The 24,836-nt window shown below is 49.6% G+C and overlaps 7 protein-coding genes across 7 annotated transcripts; all 7 read left to right on the forward strand.

The window, feature by feature from the left end:
* EMWEY_00035230 (hypothetical protein) lies at window positions 1-647 on the forward strand (the record flags this gene model as incomplete). The annotated part of the gene is made up of 1 exon (XM_013482025.1): window positions 1-647. A coding segment is annotated over one exon (647 nt), but the record flags the coding sequence as incomplete, so codon positions are not given.
* Window positions 648-1,046: 399 nt separating this feature from the next.
* On the forward strand, window positions 1,047-1,921 carry EMWEY_00035240 (hypothetical protein; the record flags this gene model as incomplete). The annotated part of the gene is made up of 2 exons (XM_013482026.1): window positions 1,047-1,409; window positions 1,679-1,921. 2 exons carry the CDS (start codon window positions 1,047-1,049, stop codon window positions 1,919-1,921), a joined length of 606 nt encoding a protein of 201 aa, XP_013337480.1.
* Window positions 1,922-3,326: 1,405 nt separating this feature from the next.
* Window positions 3,327-5,348, forward strand: EMWEY_00035250 (hypothetical protein; the record flags this gene model as incomplete). The annotated part of the gene is made up of 5 exons (XM_013482027.1): window positions 3,327-3,402; window positions 3,800-3,915; window positions 4,187-4,262; window positions 4,420-4,833; window positions 5,251-5,348. 5 exons carry the CDS (start codon window positions 3,327-3,329, stop codon window positions 5,346-5,348), a joined length of 780 nt encoding a protein of 259 aa, XP_013337481.1.
* A 939-nt stretch (window positions 5,349-6,287) lies between these two features.
* EMWEY_00035260 (hypothetical protein) lies at window positions 6,288-9,470 on the forward strand (the record flags this gene model as incomplete). Its single annotated transcript, XM_013482028.1, has 1 exon — window positions 6,288-9,470. One exon carries the CDS (start codon window positions 6,288-6,290, stop codon window positions 9,468-9,470), a length of 3,183 nt encoding a protein of 1,060 aa, XP_013337482.1.
* Window positions 9,471-10,917: 1,447 nt separating this feature from the next.
* On the forward strand, window positions 10,918-12,246 carry EMWEY_00035270 (hypothetical protein; the record flags this gene model as incomplete). The annotated part of the gene is made up of 3 exons (XM_013482029.1): window positions 10,918-11,033; window positions 11,447-11,801; window positions 11,968-12,246. The coding sequence occupies 3 exons, from the start codon at window positions 10,918-10,920 to the stop codon at window positions 12,244-12,246; spliced, it is 750 nt and encodes a 249-aa protein (XP_013337483.1).
* A 1,422-nt stretch (window positions 12,247-13,668) lies between these two features.
* Window positions 13,669-16,631, forward strand: EMWEY_00035280 (hypothetical protein; the record flags this gene model as incomplete). Its single annotated transcript, XM_013482030.1, has 2 exons — window positions 13,669-13,730; window positions 14,084-16,631. The coding sequence occupies 2 exons, from the start codon at window positions 13,669-13,671 to the stop codon at window positions 16,629-16,631; spliced, it is 2,610 nt and encodes an 869-aa protein (XP_013337484.1).
* A 3,613-nt stretch (window positions 16,632-20,244) lies between these two features.
* On the forward strand, window positions 20,245-21,471 carry EMWEY_00035290 (hypothetical protein, conserved; the record flags this gene model as incomplete). The annotated part of the gene is made up of 3 exons (XM_013482031.1): window positions 20,245-20,287; window positions 20,639-20,719; window positions 21,290-21,471. The coding sequence occupies 3 exons, from the start codon at window positions 20,245-20,247 to the stop codon at window positions 21,469-21,471; spliced, it is 306 nt and encodes a 101-aa protein (XP_013337485.1).
* Between the last annotated feature and the right edge of the window lie 3,365 nt (window positions 21,472-24,836).

Genomic DNA, 24,836 nt, shown 5'->3' on the forward strand with positions numbered 1-24,836 from the left:
TTGCCCACCACCAGAGGCTGCCGAACCTGCCCTCACTGCAACAGAAGCAGCTGGTGCTGCTGCCCAACCGAATTTCCGCTGCAGGGGTTGCAGTCGAAGCCTCTGGCTGTTGCGTGAAGGGGCAAGAAGCAGCAACAAAAGCAGCAGTGCAGCTAAAGCAAATTTGTCAGAAGCTCGTTAAGAGCAATCGCAAGGTGGAGGTAGATCTTGAAGTGGCCAATCTAGATGTTCAACGGCGAATTGCTTCCTCGATGCTGGTGGCTGCACACTCAAGGGTGGAGGACAAGACAGGACGACTGTCCCCTGAAGAAGAAAATATCTTGGCGATGTGGGACGAGCGGCATAAGGTTGCTCAAGAGGCGCTCATATCGATGCAGGAGCAACTGCAAGTGTTGAAAGATACAACAGACCCGCTGGACTTCACGTATAGGGCGACCGGGGCAGCAAGTGCATTAAAGGGTGCAGCACCCCTTCTGCGGGACCTACTCAATGGACTGTCAGAATTCTTGTCCAGCCCAGCGTTCCTTGGTGCCAAACAACATCGGAAGAAAGAGGCACGTATGGAGGATGTGGTTTCCGGTGTGGAGCAGATTATGGACTTGCCAACTGCGATGAAGTCCATTGTTGAGGCAGCAGCAGTAGCCTAGCAGCAAGTGTTGGATGTGGGAGGGCAGGTAGAGATGCAGCTATCCGGGCAGAAGGACCACCCGTTGATGTATCAATTGTTGCTGGAAAGCGTTGAAAAACAACTAAAGCCTGTTTTAGTGCAATGCGAAGGTGAGAAGAGGGGCTGTCCAAAAGCGTGTGATTGAGATTTGCCAGGCCGCGCTTAGTGGCATACTTATATCGTTAGATGAACTAGGAGAGGAAACACCAGGAATCAAGGAGCATTGCAGGGCTGTGTGGAAGCTGAATGGGGAAGTGGAAATGGTGTTGCTGAAGGGAATGGTAGCACATGCTGAAAAGACCAAGGGAGTTCACTAGGAATGATAGCAGAGGCAAAGTCCCTGCAACCTTGCTACCACAGACGGGCTGGTGAACTCAAGATGCAGGTGGAGAATGCAGTAAAAGCAGCAAGGCGAGCAGACAGCCTTTCTGATGTTGTGCAGGCAGTCGGCGAGTATGCTGCTGCTAGCGAGAAGTCGTTGCAACTGGCTCGGCTGTCAGAAATACAAGGTCTACTCAAAAACTGCCAAGAAGCAGTAGCAGAGGTGTATGCAACTGAAGCAGCTAAGGAGAAGCTCGAACCCGCCTCAGCTCAAGTGGCTAAAAACCAGGAGGTAGAACGAGCAAAGGCACCAGTTCAAGCGGCAGTAACAACTGCAAGTAACCATGAAGAAGACTTCGCTAGACTAACAACAGCACGAAAAGAGAGGGAGAAGCAGGCCAAGAAGAGGAGAATGAGGAAGGTGAGGAGGAAGATGATCAAGCAAGATGTAAAACATCCCCAAACAATGAAGGAGAAAAATGAAGCGAGAGTGTAGACGAATATGAGGATGTGCTACAGTGATCAGGGAGTTCATAAGGACCACAAGAAGAATTGTGGGAAGGAGAAGAAGAGAATGCGCGTAAGCGGGATTCAGCGGGTAAAGAAGATAGGAGAAATATATTTGACGGGTGTTGCGAGATAATTCGGAAGTACGCCAAAACTGCAAATGTAATGGCTATTCTTCACTAGAGGACAAAACAGCAAGAGCGTATGGCGAAAAAGAAGGCGACTTTGAAGTTGAGAAAGCTGACGGAGCACCAGTGGAGACGAGAGACTCAGTGGCAATTTGATGTGTACATGGGCACAAATGAGGCAAAAGAGGAGGGGAGACAGAAAGGAGGGAAAAGAAGAAAGGGAAATAAAGACCTGGAAGTGCAAGGAGAAGTCTGTATCATAAAAGAAAAGGAGACAGGAGTTGTGGCAAGGAGATGAAGGTAATAATGAGGCCCTGTGCTAGCTGTCTCACGACGTTCTGAACCCAGCTCACGTGCCGTGTAGACAAGGAAGGAGGGCAGATGTATTATTCCCCTTAGCGTATCAAAGACAGTGAGCAGTAGACCGGAAGCAGGGGAGGGGAAACGGGTGCCGCGACAATGCAAAGTTGCACTCACGACATGTTTAGTGTATTGAAGTACAGCCGGGCATGTTGAGTGCAGGCTATGAGGTTACCGCACAAAGAGATTTAGATGCATTATGAGATATACGATGTATCCGTCGTTCCAAATGTAGACAGACAGCATGGGCCGGCATGCTCTAGCCGACGACAAAATGAAAAGTTGCAATTTGGTTTCGTCTGTCCTCCCTGTAGTGCACGGGAACCACAATAGGCTCTCCACTGAGCCTCTAGCGAGTTAATTCGTCTGAGTACAATATAAAGATCATTTAGCATTTAATAGGGAGATTTTAGAACACAATTGTGGTTGAATGGGCAAGTCGTGCCTGCAGCCCTTGGGACATGGGGCTGGCTGACCCGCGACTCCTCCTTGCTCTGGATGAGGCGCACGCCACTTCCTCTCTTTGAGGAAGGCAGGCTTTTAAGAAACCTGCTTGTGGAACCTATAGTAACTGGAGAATGGTATTTTATGGTTTCTAGACTAATATACGTAGGGCCCGGAATTAGTTTAGCTGTGTGAACCTAAGTTAGGCTGGGCAGAGGTCCACGTAGTGTCAGCTAGGTGACTGGGTTTCTCACCACACCTCCCGACTGAGCTTTAGAGTCTCTGCCGGTTTAGTTCAACAGAGGGAAAGTAAGCACTGGATTAAAATTCAGTAATTGTGCATAGTAAGTGATCTTAATATGTTATTGGGGTTATGGGGTGGCTGTCAACACCACTGAGCGGGATGGGAGCGCAGCCTCATCGGCGGCAGCGAAGTTGTGGCCGAGCGCTTGTTCGTGCGCGCCGCGGGAGACTTGGTTAGTTCGTTGTACTTTGCGTTCTTCATTAAATCTAGCTCTGTTATGAACAGCAACACAATCATACCTATTTTTCAACAATATCCACACAGTGGATTAAACTTAACCCACATTTACTCAGGCTTTCACGGCAAAAGCGGACTGTCACGCCGGGGACGCTCCCTGCAGGTCTCTTTTTCCCGTCGTCCCTCTCCCACTTTTTAGCTTAATTAGCTTGGTACCTGAAATGTGCGAACGAAAACTCATTAAACGACCGGAAGCTTGTGTTGTGGGCCAATTGCTTCGAAGGGCCACAAAAGCTCCGCTCCCAATGTCCCAGCTGCTGTTCCTTGTCCCCGTTTGCCGTTGCAATAGTTCAGCAACCAGCAACTTCTCAGCATCTTCATTTATTTGCGAAAGGCAGTGAAGTAGAGGAAGCACATGATGTTTCAAGCCCGGAAGCAGGAGCAGATGCTATTACTGTTGCAGGAGATAAGGGAGATGGTGAAGGAGGGTTGCAGTAGGTGTTGAATAAGGGCTTGCGGCAGGTGAATATGGAATGGATTCAAAATACAATGAAGAAGTTTGGGTGGCACGCAGTGAGGTCTGCTGCGGCTGTGTTGCTGCTGGCAGTTTTTGTTGCCGCAAGGATGTTTGCTGCTGCTGCAAAGAGCAGAGGGTGCCCACAGCGCCTCAAGAGGATGAAGGGAGAAGGGGGAGGAGATCCCGAGGAGTAAAGGGCTGAGAGAGGGAGGGAAAGTAGAAATTTCCAAAGTTGACGAGGCGTCAGCAAAACAGCTGGAGCATATTTATCAACAGTTGATCAAGAGCAATCAACTAGTGCAGGTATAACTAGGCGGCCAATCTAGCAGTTCAAGGGCGAATTAGTTCCGTGTTGTTGTATGTTGCATGCGCAGGCCTGCTGGATGCGACACGACCAGTGTCAGCTGAAGAAGCAAATCTCTTGGGGAAGTGGGACCAGCGGTATAAGGATACGCAGACGGAGCTCAACGTGCTACAACAGGAAGTGCAGGTGATATATGAGGATACGCTAGCGCAGCTCGGCTGCACCGCCTGCAGCGGCAACTGCAGGTGATGAAGGATACGACAGACCGGCTGGGCATCACGACGATAGCGACCAAGGCAGCGAGTGCATCTGAGCATCCAGCATCCCTTCGGGACTACTCAATAAGCAGTCAAAATTCTTGTTCAGCAAAGTTGTTCAGCAGTCAAATGTTCCTTGGTGCCAACAACTTCCAAGAGGAGAGCCAGACATGGAGGGCGTGGTGAATGGTGTCATGCAGACTATGGACTTGCCAATAGCGATGAAGCCCATTGTTGAGGAAGCAGCAGCAACCGAACAGCAAGTATTGGAGGTGGGTAACCAGGTAGAGATGCAGCTATGCGGGCTACAGCTACAAACATCTCCCATTGGTGCCTCAATTGCTGCTGGGAAACGTTGAACAGCAACTAAAGTCTGCGCTACTGAGTCCGAAATTGAAAAGGGAGGTCGTCGAGGACCGTGTAACAGGGGCAGACCAGAGCGGGCCTAGCGGCATACTTGCATTGTTAGGGGTACCAACAGAAGACAAACCAGTACTGAAGGAGCACTGCAAAGCTGTGTGGGAGCGGAATGCGGAGGTGAAAATACTTTTGTTGCTGAACAGAATGGGAGCATATACTGAAAATGCCAAGAAAACTGCATCAGGAATGATAGCAGGTTCCAAGATCCTGCAACCTGACGACCACCAACGGGCAGGCGAACTCAAGAAACATGTGGAGCATGCAGTAACAACAACAAGGCGAACAGATAACCTTTCTGCTGATGTTAACGCTGTCGGCGAGTATGTTTGTGCTAGCGAGAAGCTGTCACACCTGGTGTTGATGCAAAAATTAGATGGTCTGCTGCAAAACGGCCCAGAAGCAGCAGCAGAGGTGTACGCAACTGAAGGTACTAAGCAGAAACTCGAACCCACCGCAGCTGAAGTGGTTCAAGACGGGGAGCTAGAACCGGAAAGGCACCAGTTCGAATAGCAGCACTAACAACGGCAAGGAACGACGAAGGCTTCGGTTGACAAAAAGGCAACGAAGGCGGAGAGAGAAGGCCAAGAAGAAGAGGCTCATGAGAAAGGTGAGGAGGAAGATGATCTAGCAAGGTATGCAACAGCCGCAGACAGTCAAAGAAACGAAGGAACCGAGAGTGGAGAAGAAAAGGAGGATGTACTAGAGTGGTCAGGACGTTGGTAAAAGCACGGATAGAACCGAGTGTGGAGATAGGGGAAGACACGCACAATTAATTTCAGGGGGGTTGCGAGATAAGTTGGAAGTACAGAGGAACCGTGCGTGTGATGTGATGATTCTTCAGCAGAGAAAAAAGCAGCAGGGGCACATGACGAAAAAGAAGGCGACCTTGAACAGAAGGATGACGGAGCACCAATGGAGACGGGAGACTCAGTGGCAATTTGAGGCACTAGAGAAGGGGAGGCAGAAAGAAAGGAAGAGAAAAAGGGGAAAAAAGTGCTGGCAATGCGAGGAGAGGTCTGTAACATAATAGCGAAGAAGTCAGGAGTGTGGCAAGACGGAGATGAAGGTAAGTAATGAATGCCCTTGCTAGTTGGGTGCATCTACACATGGAGGGCAAATGCCCTCTTCCTCTTAGCATCTGAAAGACGGAGAGCAGTAGACCGGAAGCACGGTAGGGGAAACAGGTGCCGGGACGCAGCAGAGTTGCTTCATAACCACGACATGTTCGGTATGCTGATTGGGAGAGGGAGCCAGCATGTTGCGTGCAGGCTATGAGATGACAGAAAAGAGTAATAAAGACGCATGGAGAGATACAAGAGGCATCCATGCCTCCAATGATAGATAGACAGGGGAGGGACACTCGCTCTAGCCCACTACAACGGAAGAACACGGGAGTTGTAGTTTGGCTATGACCTCTAAACAGAAACAGAACTACAAACGCTTTGCAGATTTTGACCGACAACAGGAACAAACATAAACAGGCGATTAAGGAACGTAAACACTCGATTAAAATTAAATAAACGTTCATAGTAAATGCTCTTAATATGTTAGTGAAGTTAAGGGGTAACAGTGAAGACCACTGAGCCGGACGGAAGACCAGCCTCATCGGCAGCAGCTAGGGAGTGGCCGAGTGCTTGTTCGGGTGCGTTGTTGGAGGCTCCGTTTGTTCATTGTTTATATTTCTCGATTAAGACTAGCTTTGAACAAGCAAAACATAGCTATTTTTGGTCACTATCCAGAGGATGGATTCAACTTTTCCTTCCTTTTAGGCTGGCTTGCCACTGACCCGACAGTGCTGCGGAGTTCGGGGATGTTCCCAGCAGGCCTCTTCTGCTCCTTCTCCACTTTCCACTTTTTCGCGTAATTAACTTTGTGCCTGAAATGTGCAAACAAAAACTCATTAAACGACCGCCCGCTCCTGCTTTGGTGCAGTTGTTGGGAAGGACCACAAAAGCTCCCATCTCCCTGTCCGTGCTGCTGCTCTTCGTCCTCGTTTGCCGTTGTAGTAGTTCGGCAACTTCTCAACATCTTGATTTCCTTGACGAAGGCTTTGAAGTAGGCGAAGCACAAGGTGTTTCAGCCCCGGAAGCAGCAGCAAGTGCTACTGAGCTAGGAGATGGGGGCGATGGTGGAGGAAGGTTGCGACAGGTGTTGAATAAGGGTTTAGGCCATGTAAATATGGAATGGATTCATAATGCAATGAAGAAGTTTGGGTGGCATGCAGTGGGGTCTGCTGCTGCCGTGTTGCTGCTGGCAGTTTTTGTTGCCGCAAGGTTGTTTGCTGCTGCTGTTTCCAAAGAGCAGAGGGTACCCAAAGCGCCTCACGAGAAGGAGGACGACAAAGCGGAGGTGAAGAAGGAGAAGAAGGGGGAGGATATCCCCATTAGGAAGGATCTGAAAGAGGGAGGGGATAAAGAAAGATACGAAGCGGACGAGGCGTCACTTTTGGGGGGAGGGGAGAAACCGGCGCAAGAATCTTCACACGAAGCGCAGCAACAGCAGGAAGATGCAGAAGGACACGATGATGGCGAAGCCGAGAGGGAAGAGGAGGAGGATGAAAGTGGAGGGGAAGAGAAAGACGAAAAGGAGAAGGAAATATCGGGGGAAGGAATAGAGCAAGAGGAAGAAGCAACGGAGGAAGAAGAGAAAGAAGGAACAGGAGAAACGGAGGAAGAGGGAGGAGACGAGAAAGATCAAGAGGGAGGAGGAGAAGAGACGTTTGACGGGGAGAGTGGTGCTGGTCACGAAGGCGAAGGGGAAGCCGAGATGTCCACAGCTGACGATGCGTCACAGGCGGGAGCAGGAGAGAAGCCGTCACAAGAATCTTCACAAGAAGCACAGCAACAGCAGGAAGATGCAGAAGGACACGATGAAGGCGAAGCCGAGAGGGAAGAGGAGGAGGATGAAAGTGGAGGGGAAGGGAAAGACGAAAAGAAGGAAATATCGGGGGAAGGAATAGAGCAAGAGGATGGAGCAACGGAGGAAGAAGAGAAAGAAGGGGGAAAGCCGGGAGAGCAAGGAATACAGGTAGAAAAAGATGGAGGATTAGAAATGGAGACAGATGGAGGAGACGAGAAAGATCAAGACGACGGAGAAGGGAGAAACGAAATTGTTGCGGAGACTGTTGCTGCTCAGTTGAAGCTGTTGCAGCAGCTGCAGCGTTGCGTTCCCCCTGCAGGTTCTTTAGTTGAATCTCTGAATAGACCGTCGTGCACTATGATTCTTGAGGATATACGGAAGAATATAGAAAGTGCGGTGAGGCACAAATCAGCTGCAATGGCCGGAGAGCCTGAAGCGGTTGTTGCGCTTGCGGCTGCGAACCAAGAAGCAGAACGTCTGGCTCTGACTCTTCAGAAGGAGGCATGGAGAGTTGTATCCTCTAATGTATGGAGACTGACTCCACGCACCAATGCAGCTGTTGTAGCTGGTGCCTGTACTGCAAGAATGTTGTTTGAGAAAACAGGAGTCACATTATCGTATTATAAAGCCTGGGAAGAAGCTGTGCGCGTCTGCGACATTAGAATTCTCTCTCTGCATGAGGGTGCACAAACAATAGAGAAGGTGGTGCCGAGGATTCCTTCACTGCAGGAGAAACATCAGGTGCCGCTGCTCAGTCGAATTTCTGCTGCGCGGGTTGCAGTGGAAGCCTCCCTTTCTTGTGTGAAAGGGCAAGAAGACGCAGAAAAAGCAGCAATGCAGCTAAAGCAAATTTATCTGAAGCTGGTCAAGAACATTCGACTGGTGGAGGCAGAGCTACAAGCTGCCAATCTAGCAGTTCAAGGCCAAATTGCTTCCGTGTTGCTGGAGACTGCACGCGCGCGTCTGGTGGACAGGTCACGATCAGCGTCAGCTGAAGAGGCAAATCTTTTGGGGAGATGGGACCAGCTGCATAAGGAGGCCCTAGAGGGGCTCAGCGCGATCAAGCGGCAACTGGAGGTGTTAAAGGGTACGACAGACCTGCTGGTCATCACGTTTTCAGCGCCACCGACAGCGAGGGCATCAACCCGTGTAGGAAGCCTTCTTCAGGAACTACTCAATGAGCTGTCAAATTTTTTTTCCAGCCAGGCGTTCCTTGGCGCTAAACAACTTCCGAGCGAGCCAGACATGGAGGGTTTGCTGCCTAGTGTGAATCAGCTTATGGACATGCCAAGAATTTTGAAACCCATTGTTGAAGCAATAACAGCAACTGAACAGCAGGTGCTGGAGGTGGGACGCCAGGTAGAGATGCAGCTTCCCGGGCTAAAGAACCTGTCATTGTTGCCTCAATGGTTTCTGGGAAACATTGAAAAGCACCTGAAGCATATGCTGATGAATACGAAGGTGCAAAGGCAGGCCGTCGAGAACTGTGTAACCGGGATGGGCCAGAGCGCGGCTATCAACATATGGAAATCATTGGGTGTACTAGGCGATCACATATCAGCAATCACCAGGCACCGCAAGGGTGTGTGGGAGCTGGATGCTGTAGTGCAAATGCTGGTGGTGTTGAAGGAGATGGTAGCAAATACTGAAAAGACCAAAGAAACTGCATTAGAGGTGATAGGAAGTTCCACAATCCTGCAACCTGCCGAACACCAACGGGCACGCGAACTCACTCAACATGTGGATCATGCAGTGACAGCAGCAAGACGAGCAGAGAGCCTTTCTGCTGTTATCCAAGCAGTAGGTCACTGTGTTTATGTTAACGAGAAGCTGTCACAACTGGTGTGGATGTCAAAATTAGAAAGTCTGCTGCAAAACGATACAGCAGCAGCAGCAGAAGTGTCGGCAGCTGAAGGTGCTAAGCAGAAACTCGAATCCGCCGCAGCTGAAGTGGCTCAAGACGGGGGAGTCAAGGAAGAACAGGCGTACGTTCAAGCAGCAGTAACAAAAATGGGAAGCAACCAAGGAAGAGACTTCGGTAGGCAAACAACAGCAAAAGCGGAGGGAGAAACAGCCCACGAAAAAGATGAGCATGGGGAAGATGATCACACAAACTATACAACACCCCCAGAGAGTGAAGGAGACGAAGGAAGCGAGAGTGTAGACGAATACGAAGATGCCACAGAGTGGGCAGGAAGTTCATGAAGGCCATAAATAGAACGGTGTGAAGGAGAAAGGCATGCGCATGTGAGGGATGGAGTGGGTTCAAACAGTAACAGGAGAAACGCAGTTGGAGGGAACTGCTAGAGAATTTGGAGGTATGGCAGAACCATCAGGGTTGTGGGGGTTCCTCAGCGGGGGGCAAAGCAGCAAGAGGGACGTTGACCGGAAGGATGATGCGCAGCACCAATGGGTGCGGGAGACTGAGTGGCAAATCGGTGCTTACATAGGCATACAGGAGGCAAGAGAGGAAGCCAGGCAAGAAGGAAAAAGAAAATGGAGAAGCGAAGAACCGAAAGTGGGAGGCGCAGTCTCTCTACGTAATAAAGAAAGAGACAGGAATTGTGGCTAGGAGATAGAGATGTAGGTAAGGACGTTCCTTGCTAGATGGGAACATATACGGGGGGAAGGAGGGCAGATCCATGTTTCTCCTCGTAGAAGCTAAAGACAGGGAGTAGGGGACAGGAAAGGGGAAACATGTGCCGAGACAATGCAAATCTGCGCTTACCCACGACATATTGGGTGTAGCGTTCACGAAATACAGCCAGCATGCTGAGTGCTGTCTCGCAGCACACAGAGAGAAAGATGCACTGGGAGATAGAAGAGGTATCCATGCCTACAAAGAAAGGTAGACACACAGCAGAGGCACGCAGGCTCTAGCCGACCCCAGTAGTTGTGGTTTGGCTATGCCCTCCCAACCGAAGCAAAGCAAATACTTTGCAGATTTTGACCAAGGAAACGAAAACACGTGATTAAGATTCAATAATAATACATAGTATGTTGGTGGAGTTATGTAGGGAACAGCCAACACCACTTGCTGGCCAGTGAGAGCCAGCCTCGACCGGTAGCTCTGTTGTGGCCTACTGCTTGTTTGGGAGGGTTGGTTAATTCATTGTTGTTTACATTTCTGCATTAAGGTTAGTTTTGATAAACTTAAGTACTGCTATTTTTGTTAAGTATCCACAAAATAGATTCACCTTTTCCCACATTTTAGACAGGCTTGCCACACGGCGAACGCTGCTTGGCAGTTGTTGACGCTCCCAGGAGGAGCCTTCTTCTCGTCTCCCAGCTGTGAAGCACCCTGTTCCTGCTGCTGGTCTTTGTTTGCCCTTGCAGCAGTTCAGCAGTTTCTCAACATTTATATGGTTCAAAGAAAGCTTTGAAGTAGATTGAAGACAAGATATTTCAATATCCTAAGCAGTAACAGGTACTCTTTCTGTAGATGTGGGCGATTATGCGGACCCGGTGTGGCAGGTGTTGAATGGGGGCCTGGAGCCTGCAAAAATGATGGATTCGTGGTTCAGGGAAAAAGTTTGGGTTTCACTCACTGGTGTCTGTTGCGGCGGTAGTGCTGCTGACATTTTTTGTTGCAGCAACGATGTTTACTGCTGCTGGTCGTAGGTCACAGGAGGGAGGAAAGGAGAAACGAAACATGCACGAGACCCTTCACGAGAACATCAACAACCACATCAGTATGAAGGGGAAGATCAAGACGAAGGAGAAGGAGAAGAAGAAATTGATGCGGAGAGTGGTTATGCTCAGTTGGCGGTGACGGCTGCAAAGCTGCGTTGACACTGCAGCTGCATTAGCTGTTTCTGTGAATAGACCGGAATATAAAGCGTTTGTTGAGAATAAAAGGGAGCACATAGAAAGTGCGGCGAAGTACCCGTCTGCTGCAGAGGTCGGGAAACCTGTATCGCTGGCTGCGCTCGCTGCTCATAACCAAAAAGCAACACAATCGATTCTGAAATTTCTTGAAGATGCAAGGGATGTTGTAACCAAAAATTCAAAGAGACTGAATTCATGCAAGGGTACACCAGTTACAGCTGATTCTTCTCTTCACAGAAGGGTGTTCAACAAATCAGGAATCGCATCATCATACCAGGAGGCCTGGGACCAAGCTGTGGTCGTCTGCGACAGTAGTATACGCTTCCTGCGGATGTTTGCACAAATGTGTGCAGCAGCGGCTGCCGAACTTGTATTGCCCTTGCTGCAGCAGAAGCAGTTGATGTTGCTGCCCCACCGAGTTTCCGCTACAGGGACTGCATTCTTAGCTACCGGTTGAAGCTTGTTAAGAGCAGTCACAAGGCGGGGGTAGATCTTAAAGCGACCAATCTAGTTGTTCAACGGCGAATTGCTTCAGCGATGCTGGTGGATACACACTCAAGCCTGGAAGACAAGACACGACGACTGTCACCGGAAGAAGAAAATATCTTGGTGAAGTGGGACGAGCGGCTTAACGTTGAACACCATGCGCTTAGCTCGATTCTGGAGCAACTGGAGGTTGAAAGATACGAAAGACCCGCTGGACGTCACGTATAGGGCGACCGGGGCAGCAAGTGCATCAAAGGGTGCAGCACCCCTTCTTCGGGACCTACTAAATGAACTGTCAGAATTCTTGTGGAGCCCAGCCTTCCTTGGCGCCAAACAACATCGGAAGAAAGAGGCACGTATGGAGGATGTGGTTTCTGGTGTGAAGCAGATTATGGACCTGACAACTGCGATGAAGCCCATTGTTGAGGCAGTAGCAGCAACGGGGCAGCAAGTGTTGGATGTGGGACGTCAGGTAGAGATGCAGCTATCCGGGCAGAAGGACCTCCCGTGGGCGCCCCAACTGTTTCTGGAAAGCGTTGAAAAGCAACTAAAACCTGTTTTAGTGTATGCGAAGGTGAGAAGAGGGGCTGTCCAAGAGTGTGTGATTGAGGTTTGCCAGGCCGTGCTTAGTGGCATCCTTATACCGTCAGCTTACATCATTAGATGAACTAGGAGAGGAAACATCAGCAATCAAGGAGCATTGTAGGGCTGTGTGGAAGCTGAATGGGGAAGTGGAAATGCTGGTGTTGCTGAAGGGAATTGTAGCAAATGCTGAAATTAGCAAGCATACTGGACTAGCGGTGCTAGCGAGTTCCGCGCCCCTGCAGCCTCCTCACCGCCAACGGGCAGGCGAAGTCAAGGGACAGCTGAGGCATGCAGTAACAACAGAAAGGCAAGCATAGAACCTTTTTGACGTTGTGGAAGCAGTTGGTGAATATGTTTGTGCTAGCGAGGTGTTGCAACTGGAGTGGCTGGCAGTGGTAGGTCTGGTCAAAAACAACCCAGCAGCAGCGGCAGCAGAGGTGTAGGCATAGCGCGCCGCTGTACCAGGAAGTCTCTGGTAGGCAAACACCAGCAAAGATAGCGGGAGAAACAGCCCAAGAAGAAGAGCATGAGGAAGGTGAGGCGGGAGTTGATAAAACCTCCTACGAAACAGCCCCAAACAGTGAAGGAGATGCAGGAACCGACAGTGGAGAAGAATGCGAGGATGCTCTAGAGTGATCAGGAAGTCCATAAAAACCACAAATGTAACAGTGTGGAGGAGAAGAAAGGCATGCGCGTGAGAGCGATGTAGCGGATAAAGACGGTGGGAGAGAGGAGAAATGCATTTGATGGCACACGCGAGAGAATTTGGAAGTACGTCATAGCCATAAGGGTTGTGGCGATTCTTCAGCAAGGTACAAAGCAGCAAGAGCGCATGACGAAAAAGAAGGCGAAAAAACGCTGACTGTGTCGCAATTTGATGCGGACATATGCAGAAAGGAGGCAAAGGAGACAAAAAAGAAAGAAATGAAGAAAGGGAAACAGAGACCCGATAGTGCGAGGCACATTCTCTCTAAGATAATAGCGAATGAGGGGGGAGTGGTGGCAAGGAGGAGATGAAGGTATGTAAGAAGGTCCCATGCTGGTTGGGAAAGTACGCAAGGAAGGAGGGCAGATGTGTTTCTCCTGTTTGAAGATGAAGACATAGAATAGCAAACAGGAAACAGGGGGTGGAAAACAGGTTCCAAGGAACTGCCCGGCTGTGAGTGGCAACGACACGTTGAGTGCAGCGTTCGTGAGTTATAGCCAGCATGTTGAGTGAGGAATATGAGATTACAGTACAGAGGGACGAAGATTCATATGGAGATATAAGAGGTATCCGTGCATCCAAAGGTGGAGAGACGGCAGAGGGGCACGTGCTCTAGTCGACGACACCAGAAGAACGAGGGAGGCGTTGTTTTGCCATGTCCTGCAAACTGACCTGCAAAGCCTTTGCCGCGACTTTGATCGACAAAGGCAAACGTAGACATGCTACTAAATTTCAATACTAAAACATAGTAAATGTTCTTAGTATGTTTGTGGAGTCCTGTCAATACCACTGAGCGGGATGGATGACTATCGACATCAGATGCAGCTACCTTGTGGCCGATTGCTCGCTCGGGGGAGTGGGTGTGGGCGCGGTTCGTTGATTGTTGATTAGATTTATGCATTCAAGCTAACTTTGAACAAGCAAAACATATCTATTTTTGATCAGTGTTCCTAAGATGGGTCCAAATTTTCCCTCATTTTCGCCTGGGTTGTAACTAAGCCACCGGTGCCGGGCATATCGGGGGCGCTCCTTGCAGGTCTGCCACCTTTTTCATTCTCACCCTTCCATTGCTTAAAGTCACGGCTGAGATGCGGAGAAGAAAATTCATTAAACAACCGGCCGCTCTTGTTACGGCGCACTTTCTGGGAAGGATCCCAATAGGTCCGCTCACCCTGTCCCTGCTTCTGCTTCTTGTCCTTGCTTGCCGTTGCAGTAGTTCAGCAGCTTCTCAACATCTTGATTTGTTTGACAAAGGCTTTGAAATGGAGAAAGCACATGATGTTTCAAGCCCGGAAGCAGATGCAGCTACAGCTGCTACTACTGCTGTACAAGATCCAGGAGGTGGTGGGGAGGCGTTGCAGCAAGTGTTGAATCCAGGCCTGGGGCCCGTGAATGTGGAGTGGATTAGTGGTTCATGGAAGAAGGCTGGATGGAACGCAGTGGGGCCTGCTGCGGCCGTGTTGCTGCTGGCAGTTTTCGTTGCAACAAGGATATTTGCTGCTCGCGGTCGAAAGTCCAATTTTGACGAGCCGTCAAAGGCGGGAAGGGAGAAGAAACCGACCCAGGAGCCTTCACGAGAAGAAGAGCAACAACAGGAAGGTGAGGAAGGGCAAGAAGAAGGCAAAACTGAGAAAGAAGGGGATCCGGAGAAACGTGAACGGGAAGAGGAAAAAGAAAGGGAAATGGAAAATGCGGGGGCAGAAAAAACGGAAGAGGAAAGAGAGACAGAAAGGAAGGAAGGGACAACGCAGGGCAATGAAGGAAGAGAAAATGAGGAAGGAACGAGGGAAATACAACAAGACGGAGGAACGGAGTTTGGCGATGCTCAAGTTGCGCTGTTACAGCGTATACAACTCTGCATTTCCCCTGCAACTTCTTTAGCTGCTTCTCTGAATAAAACGGCATCTTCTGTGTTGCTGGGGAAGCTGAAGAAGCATTTAGCAACTGCGGTGGAGTACCAGTCGGCTGCAGTGGCCGGGGAACCTGAAGCGGTGGCTACGCTCGCTGCTGCGAACAAAGGAGCAGCATTGACAATTGCGGATTTTCAGCTGATGGCAAAGGATGTTGTATCTGAAGATGCACGTGCAGCAGTTGCATGCCCCGAAGCAGAAGATATAGCCAATGCCGGTTATGCATCAACCTTCCAAAGACATACGGGAGTGTCACATTTTTTGGAGCTTGCATGGTACCGAGCTGTGGGCGTCTGCAGCAATAGCATTCGTTTCCTCCGAAGCGACGGAGAAAGAATTCGAGAAGAGATGAATAATGTGTCTTCGCAGTCGATGGGAATGGTGTTGCCATCGGCCGTGCATCTATCTGCTGCGCGGGTAGCGGTGGAATCCATCCGCCGTTGCGTAAAGGGGCAAGAAACAGCAATAGAAGCAGCAAAACAGCTGCAGCAAGTTTCTCTCAAGCTAGTCAAGAACAATCTACTAGTGGAGCTGGAATTTCGAGCAACAGCTCTAGCAGCTCAAGAACACGCTGCTTCCTTGATGCTGCAGGTTGCACACTGGTGGGGAAAGATGCGAACAATGCTACCTGAAGAAGCAGAGCTCTTGGGTAAGTGGGATCAGGGCTATAAGAGTGCACAAGAGGCGCTAAGCGCGGCTCAGCAGCAACTGCAGTTGTTGAAGGGTGAGACAAACGTGCCGGACACCAAGAGGACAGCGGACACAGCAAGGATGGCATGTGAGCGTGCAGCAACGCTTTTTCGGGATATGTTTAATGGACTGCCCCAACTCTTGCCTAAGGAAGAGCACGTGAGCACCATGAAACTTTGGAAGGCAGTGAGGCATATGAAGGATATTGTATCTATTGCGAGAAAGATGTATGGCTTGCCAACAGCGTTTAAAACCATTGCTGAAGCAGGTGCAGCGACCGCGCAGCAAGTGCTGGAGGTGGGACACAATGTACAGATGCAACTGTCCGGGCTAAAGGAACTCCCGTGGGTACCTCAATCGCTGTTGGAAAACGTTGAAAAGCGACTAAAAACTCTGCTGATGGAGGCAAAGGTGAGGAGCCTGGCCGTCCAGGAGCATGTGACTAAGTTGAAGGAATCGCCTATGGATGACCCATCATTTGATTTTCGAGAAAAAGAAATATCAGCACTCACGAAGCTCTGCAAGGCTGTGTGGGAGCTAAATGCGGAAGTGGAAATGCTGGGGTTGCTGAGGGGAGTGGTAGCAAATGCTGAACATACCAAAGAAACTGCATTAGATATGATAGCAGGTGACACAATCCTGCAGTCTGCGGAGTCCCAACGCGCACGCGGACTCAAGGAACAGCTGGAGCAGGCAGTGACAACAGCAGGAGAATCAGAAAACCTTTCGGATGTTGTGCAAGCAGTCGGTGAGTATGTTTCTGCTAGTGAGAAGCTGATGCAGCTGGCGTGGATGTCAAAAATAACAAGTCTGCTCAAAGACGACCCAGAAGCAACGAAAGAGCTGCAAGCAACTAAGGCAGCCCAGGGGAAACTCCAATCCGCCACAGCGGAGGTAGTGGCTCAAGACGGGAAGCTAGAACAAGAAAAGGTTCCATTTCAAGCAACAGCCACAACGGCAAGCAACCAAGAAGAAGATTTCGGTAGACGGACAGCAGCAGAAACGGAGCTAGAAGAAGGCCAACAGGAAGAGGGGCATGAGGAAGGTGAGGATAGCGATGATCAAACGGGCTATGAAACGGCGCCAGAAACTGGAGCAGACGAAGAAAGCGAGAGTGAAGGCGAATACAACGATGCACTGGAATTATCAGGAAGTTCATAAAGATCACAAATTGAACAGTGTGAAAGAGAAGAATGGCATGCGCATGAGAGGGATGCAGCGGGTAGAGAAGAGAAATGGGGAACTGCATTGGAGAGGAGTTGGTAGAGGATTTAGAAATGCGGCATTACAATCAGGGTTGTGGCGATTCTTCAGCAGAGGACAAAGTAGGAAGAGCGCATAATGAAAAAGGAAACGACGTTGACAGAAAGATGGCGGAGCTCCAATGGATGCGGGAGACTGAGTGGTTATTCGATGTGTACATAGGCAGAAAGGAGGGAATAGAGGGAGACAAGAGGAGAGATGAAGGAGAACGGGAAACAAGTCGCTAACAGTGCGAGACGAGGTCTCTGTAAATAATAGGGAAGGTGTAAATAATAGGAGTCGTGGCGACGAGGTGATGCAGGTAATGCCCCCTGATAGATGGGAACATATAAACAAGGAATGAGGATAATCTGTCTTCAGTGTAGAAGCTGAAGACGAAGAATAGGAGACGGTAAGCGGGGAATGGGAAACAGGTGCCGTGACACTGCAAGGTGGCGCTTACCAACAATATGTTGGGTGTAGCCCTCGGGATATACAGCCATCACGTTCAGTGCAGGCTAAGATGACAACGCAGGGAGGGAAAGCGACACTGGGAAATAGAAGAGGTGGCCGTGCGTCCAAAGGTAGACACACAGCCGAGGGACACACGCTCTAGCCGACCACAGCAGGGAAGACGAGGGAGGCATAGCTTGAAGACTTCCCCCGAGTTGCCTACTGCAAAGCCTTCGCCTATATTGACAGATAATAACCGATACACGCTTATCTTTTGAAAATGTGTATCGGTTATTATCTGTCAATGCACACATTAGGCTCCTCCAGGAGGAAGGTGACACATCCGGTGACAAGCTGTTGCGCAGCAGCACTGACAGAAGAAACAAGAGCAAGGCGGATTAAAACATAACCACAAGCAACGGAGGGCACAGGAAAACCAAGTTGTCAACGATATATAGTAGCAAACACGAACAAACGAAAGGACGAAACTAGCAGCACCTGACAACAATCGCCAACCCACCAAATACAAGCAGCGTTGACAGTGCTGGGATACATTGACAATGATATAGCAAATACAGATATAATATGGGCATATCTATGCATGTATATTACTAAACATGCAGGTAGATAATGTATGAGCCCTTGGAAACACATGTAGGTGTCGTTGCAAGAACTGTGAATAATAACCTGCACTCCACTGCTATATATACAATTGAATATAGGATATTGTTGGTTGTATGTGTATAGTATATACAGTTTACTTCCACTTAAATTAGGTTTTGTCCCCCCAAGGACTAACAGTTTTGACTTTCTGCGGTGTGTGGATAGACTGGATGTCGCTTACATACCTTGCTGCCGTCAACAGCTGATAACTAGTCACTCTGCGCTTTAAACTTTCCGGCTTTTGGCGAGGCCTTTTTGCCTGTTCGCTCTAATCTACGGGTAGGCCATTTATATTCCACGTCGTCTCTCTGTATTTGTCCACTCTCGTCGTTTCCGGCGATGGACAAAAAGTGGATGGAACTCTAAATGCGTGGTTGAACCAATGAGTGAACAAAAGCTTCTTGAACAGGTGTTCCAGTGCTGACACCGCCAACAACACCTAATGCAGGCACGACTCTGAAGTGATTGATGGGACTTCGGGGACATCTAAAATTGGAGAACGCAGCCAGCAGACGGAAAGCAGGTGGTCTGTTGACAGGGAATATATGCGCGTGCCGTAGGTAATCTGAACTGTCCCAGGGTGCACGTTGATATGGAGTGACAATACATATTTGCTATGGATATCGATAATGTGCACATTTACGTGTATATGCAACTATATACAGACGCTGCATATTACTTAATGCACGTACAAGAATATACACTGTATGCACATCAAAACCACGTACACTGCACACAGTACTGACAAGCGTCATATAAAGCGTACACATACTGTGCAAATGCAAATCCTCCTAAGTATGCAGACGTGCATACTTGAGGAAAGTGAGGAAAGGTGCCACCAACTACCGGACTAGCATACAGCAACGATCTACTATTCGTCAACGACTCAAAACCTTCCCGTAGGTACATGTCGGGTTTCTTGGTTTGCTACCTAGCTAGCTGCTGAGCTACCTAGGTAGCTAGCTACACAGCTAGCTACTCGGCCAGCTAGAATCGTCCAACGGACCAAAATGAAAACAGCAAGGAGGGCCAACCTACACCTTCCGCCATTCCAAACAAAAGTTCTGTGACACCAGCAGAAACCCTTCTATGTACGATCGCCGGACGAAACCCAACCAACTAACTCTCTAGGTGGCTGGGCACGTCCCCGATGAGGCGGTGCTTGTTCAGCACCTGCTACCTGCTTCTTGGGATCCATGAGGCCGGACCACCTGCTAACCAGCGTGGCATGGAGCCAACCTGACCGCTGGCCTGATTGCCCATTTGATAGTTACTCCCTGTTAATCGGATTTGTGTGGAGGAAGATTTCGGTGGGTTTTCCCGCGGCCTGTCCCACAGAAGCAGCAGCAGCTGCTGCTGCTGCTTCTTCACTCATGTACGGTTGGCCGTGCTGCTCCGGCCGCAGGGGGTATAGATTTTGCACGTGCGGGTCTTGATGAATTTGCATACAGTAGCTGCAGGGAGTAAACGGGGCCCCTGTGGGACAACCTCCAGCCGACCCCACCCGTGTTGCTGCGACGGGAAAGCCGCAATGGACCCCCGGGTCTCTCCCGTTGTTTGATCGGCAGCTGCCTTTCATTTTCGTATTACTGCAATAGCAGCCTGCAAACACAGGAGCAAGACCAACAACAAGCGACGGGAAGAGACGCAACACGCAAACCTCCCTTTAGGAAACAATTGGCACATGAATGTGTAGTGCAGATTAGGCATCGCATCAAAGCACATTGCGCAGGAAACAAGGTGATTCTGACATACCTACAAGTTTAGGGCTCGTGGTCCTCAACGCAATTGCTTCATAAAACACTGCAACAAAATATACTGCGTCCAAGAGAGTAAAGAAATTCCTTCTGAGCTAAAGCAGATGCTTCTGAACGATGGCCTGCATCAATAGGGACACCGCGCATATTAGTATGTAGGTTTAGTACTTCCAGAGGGATTAGGGCTTGCGCTCGGGGCCTGATCAGCGTGGAATGAATGCTTTCTGCCTCCCCTGAATCTCTACGAAGTGCTCAAAGAGGGGAAGAATACGCTGAAAAGCTGCGGCAAACTGTGCCATTGCCACCCCGAGCTCCCCTACGGATTTCAATGCAAAATGGAAACTACGTAAATATGTTGAATTCCACTTGTTGCTTACCTCAGTAAGATCAAACGAAGATATGTACTGTAGAAAAGCAACTGATGCACGAGTATTGACGGAGGTACACTCTGTGGCTGCTGCCGCTAACCGCCCTCTCGATGGTTAGCTGTAGATTGAAGATGGTCTGGTCACGTAGGAATTCAAGGCGCTGCTGCTCATTGTTTTCTGTTTTTTATAGTCTCTTATCTTTACTTCAGGTTGTTAAAGGTATTTTTCAGGTATTATTGTCTACTTTTTTCTCCTTCCCTCCCCTCTTTTCTCCCCCCATTTTTTCCCCCAATGGCGGCCTCTCTCGCGCAGCGACTTACCTTCTGGTTCACTGGTAAGGACTTCAATTTCGTTTTTAAAAACCCTGCTTGTTTGCAGCCGTTCCTAGTTTTAACCAGCTCTCAGCTCAGGTTACTGCCGGAGGGGCTTGAAGAGTGCCCAGCAGCAGCAGTAGCTGATGCTGCTGCTGCATGTTCAGGGTATTGCTGCCGCCTTGCAGAATAACACCTCTAGAACAGCGAAAAGGTAGACTACAACAGAACTGAGGACGGGGAGTTAGTTAGCAAGCAGGTGGATATTCACTGGGAAGCAACATCAGAAGTGATGCAAAAGGGAAAACAACCTGAGGGCTGTCGCTGCTTCTGTCGTTGTTGTTGTTACCATTGCTGTTTTGCTGTAAATTTAGGTGGCGAGAATCCTCCGCAGGTCCCGCACCCACCCCACATCCGCCCGATTCTGTTGGAAGCTCGCGCCATGCTTAACCTTAGTAACTCTCAGCACTGACCTATCTGGCGCTTCCCGTAGTTAGTTAGTTTGTGTCGCCTGCTAATTTGCCAGTTTGGTCGAGGTCTACGCAAGGGCACATGTTCACAAATATATGCGTGAATATTGTGTGTGAGTTGGGGAGGTATAAATCCGTGCATAGTTAATACATGAATGCTTTCCTTTTGCTTGTGTTTGTGGGCGCCGTATATCTATTTCTGTTTTAATGGTGCACATATTTATGATGCATCCTGTTTTTATTAGCTTGCTTGCTTCCATCTGCTATGAACTTGCACCTGGCTGCACGTGTTTGTTTGCTTCGCGTTGTATCCATTTATTAGTTCCTGTGCTCAGGTCTGCAGGTGTCATGTGTATGCTTCTCTCTGTCCATTATTCACTTAGATGATGTGCCCAGAGGCAAGGGAATGGCAGATGGAGAGAGCCGCCTATTTGCTGCATCCTGTATATGTTTGCGTGTTCCCTATTTGTGTATTAAGAACGTAACATGAATTCTCCCATCAGTGGGTTCCACTTACGTGGTTATGTATATGTATTTGGGTGTTCTTATGATCAGAGCAGAAGTTGCCTTCAGGCGCGACTCGCGAGGAAATAATAAAAGTGGTGAACGAGTCGGTGACAGACCGCCAGCTGCAGGCACATGCACTGATGGCAATGAAGGAGCAGTTGGGCATTTCATTCGACAAAACGTTAAACCCCAATATGCCAGAACCAGAGTACTTGCATTGCACACAGTGACAAGAGAAAAGGAGCGCGACGACGACATCGACAGCCCCCAATAAACAGCAAGCAAACAGCAGTAAACAACAATTGAGAGCCCAAGTCGACCTCGTGGTTGCATTGAGAACAAATATCCCGATACAGAGGGAAGAGCCGGGACTGCAGCACTAGAAAATGTTGCAAAGGAGAAGTAGTAGACGGCATTCAACAACGCACTGCCGATGCATACAGGTGGAAACTCCGTCTGAACAGCTCCGGGCAAATGCGGGCCAGAGGTGTATGCACACGTGGTCGACGCCGTATACTAACCTGGTTAGTGTAGCAACGTCGTGTAAAGGGAGCAGCCTACATATATCGCCTGGCCTAGGGCGTATATACACCTGAATTACAGTTTATGGCGACATGTGTAGGTGGCGTAATGTTCGGTGTGCGTGCGCACAACGAAAGTGTGGCGTATGCATACGTGGTTGTTTCACGCAATGCTGGCGAGGCATGCGGCGCCACGGAGGGAACGAGATTTTTGTAAGGTGTATTCACAGGTCGTGGGTGGAGGAGTGGAGTTTTCCTTGTGCAGAGTGGGTGTAGCATCTTTTAGGGGTAAGGGCGGGGTAGATGTCTTCAGACCAAGGCAGGGTAGGTTGGCAGTGCAGCCAGTACTACGAACACTCACGGGCTCGACGAGCTTTGTGCTATTTAAGCAAACCACGATTATACATATTTGTTCTCAATGGAACCAAGAGGACGACTTGGGAGCGTCCTCTTAGTTCCATTGAGAACAAATATCCCGATCGAAAGCCAGTACTGCAGCACAAGGAAGTGTTGCAAAGAAGAAGTAGTAGACGGCATGCAGCAACGTACGTTGCTATAGCGCACATCAGCCCCGTATCTAACCCTTCGTCAGACGTTGTAGGGGCGAAGAAATGTGACAATAGCCAAGGCGAATGGGTTTGTGGAGGAGCTTTGCCCTGCAACCGTCCCGGGGCTACTCTGGATGCGTTGGCCAATAGTGCAGGCATCGGCTGAAACAGTGCAGCTCAAACATGACACTCGTTCAATAACTTGGAAAGCTTCTCCGTTTAGAAACTAAAGAGGCCCCAGCGATTAGCATTGTGTGTTCTCAGGTATGCCAACTACTCCTTTTACCAGTAATATATGTACCAAAGGGCTGTTGCGTTGTCATGCCGGGGATGCTCACAGGGCGGCTTGCTATTGCCGCTTCTACTGCTACGCTACGCCCTCTGGCTGCTGCAGCAACGGAAGCAGCAGCAGCTCTAAAAAGAGTTGTTGCTGCTGCGGGGGTGCCTCAGGCCTCAGGACCGGCGTCTGCAGCAACAATTGCAAAAACAAACGTCTCGGGTGCACCATCTGTTGCACAGGAGGAATACCCTGGTGCTGGTGTTGTTGATGCCGCAGACGATGCTGTCGCAGCACCTCCACAGTACTGCGCTGATTGTGCTGAAGGCGCTACAACTGGCTGCTGCTGCGTCTTCCGGGGATTGCCACTGGAGAAGCTGCTGCACAGACGGCTGCTTTATCAGAACGTCGACTGGGTTGCTCAAAAACACCAGGGAATGATACGTCGACGAAACTATTTTAACGGCAAAGACTTTATAAAAGAATTCTGCAGCGTGCACGAGGCCAGGTGGAGCATAAACCGTATCGTGCGAGCCTGCCGGAGGTGGGCGCATTACCAATTCCAGGCCCAAGTAGAAAGCTGTGTGCAAGTTAAAGTTTCTAACAACTGCCTACACTGCTTTCAAAACAGTTAAGAAGGCTTGTTTGCTGTTGTATTTGAGGATGCCTTGCACGTTGAACTGCAGCACAGTGCACTGCAACTCACACGTGCCAACCCGCAGTTCTAGGCGTTTCAGCCGCTGTGCTCTGGATGACTCCTGGAGGCTGGTGAAGAGCGTCCGTTGCATATAATGAACCCTAATCACAAGTTTTTTGTCTCCATTGCAGCTATCTAAGTCTGTGACGCGGGTCTCAGGTAGAACCCGCGATGCGCGTCACACTGAGTTTTCACGCGCTGTGCGGCAACTATTAGTAGTGCATCATGAGACCTCAAGGAAAAAACCCAAATTGAAAGCCTCTAACTCTAAACCGTAAGTAATCAAAACTAGGGAATGTACCCTGCGCCATCCTCCTTAAATCCCTTCGGAAAACACCGTCTCCGCTAACAGGTACTGTAGTGCACGCGCACTGCAATAGAGCTCATGTGGTAACCTTAAAGGTATAGTTTCATGGGAGGGAACAATGAGGAATATTAATACGCTTATATTGGAACTCTTTTTGATAGAAAAAAGGTCAAGTGAGTTAAGACTGCTCGTCCGCCTACACGAGACCCCGCCCTGATCGTGAGGCGTACGCAGTTGCCTTGGCTCGGACCCTCTTCAGGGGGGAGCCGGTCAGTTCTATTATTCTGAGTTCCCCCCTTAATAATATGGACTTGAATAGGTTTAAGAGTGATTACTTACTTATTCAACTGGTATTAGCCGAGATTAGCTAAGTTTAGCTTATAGGTGCTGAGTGTGCACCAGGTTGAAATACCTTTTGCCATACGTAGTAGCAACTGGGCACGCTGTTCACTGCAGGTGCGGTGTTAACACTAAGGGCCAAAATACAAGCAGCCTTAGTACTGATTTAAATTAGTTCAATTTTATTTTATATATTCCACCGTATAGTCTTTAAACTATGCAAGCCCTTACTGCGCGGTATTCTAGGGGCTGTTGCTGCATGCAGTTCGCCTCCCGCTCCACTTCTTCCCAGCGTTTTATTGTGGATCAGGGTTTAGAACTTATGGATTTCTGCTTCGGGGGTGGGGTGTAGGGCCCATGGGCTAGGGTTTAGTGGGATAGCGCTCAAGTGTAGTGAGCTCTCTTGCATCCGGCTGGCGTGTGGTAGTAATTTCGATCCTAGCGCAGGAGCGGCATCAGCTGTGGAGCTGCTGCTGCTTCAGCTTCCGGATGCTTATGCTTTGCTGCTGGCCTGTTGGTGGCGCTGCTGCTCCACAAAGGACTGCAGGTGCTACAGTTCTGCTGGAGGAGCTGCCACTGCCCACTGTGCTGCCTTCTCGGGACGCAGCAACAGATGAACCCACGGCCGCCTACCAAGTAGTAGTTCCATGAGCAGCATCATTGAGAGCAACTCCACACGAGCAAGACAGGCAACTGCAGTAGCAAAGCCAAGAAGGGGAACAGTAGCTGCCGCAGGAAAGCTCAAGGTTCGGACATTCTCTAAAGCAACGACCGCAGCAGCAATACCTGCAGAAGAAGAGGCAATACTAAAAGAAGAAACAACAGCCTGAACGACAACAATGACAGCAATGACGGGAGGCGTATCTTTGCGGGAGCAGCACGTGGATGCCTCCATAGATTTCCCGA

Source organism: Eimeria maxima, genomic scaffold, assembly GCF_000499605.1.
Source record: "Eimeria maxima Weybridge genomic scaffold, Emw_scaff493, whole genome shotgun sequence".
Taxonomy (NCBI): Eukaryota; Apicomplexa; class Conoidasida; order Eucoccidiorida; family Eimeriidae; genus Eimeria; species Eimeria maxima.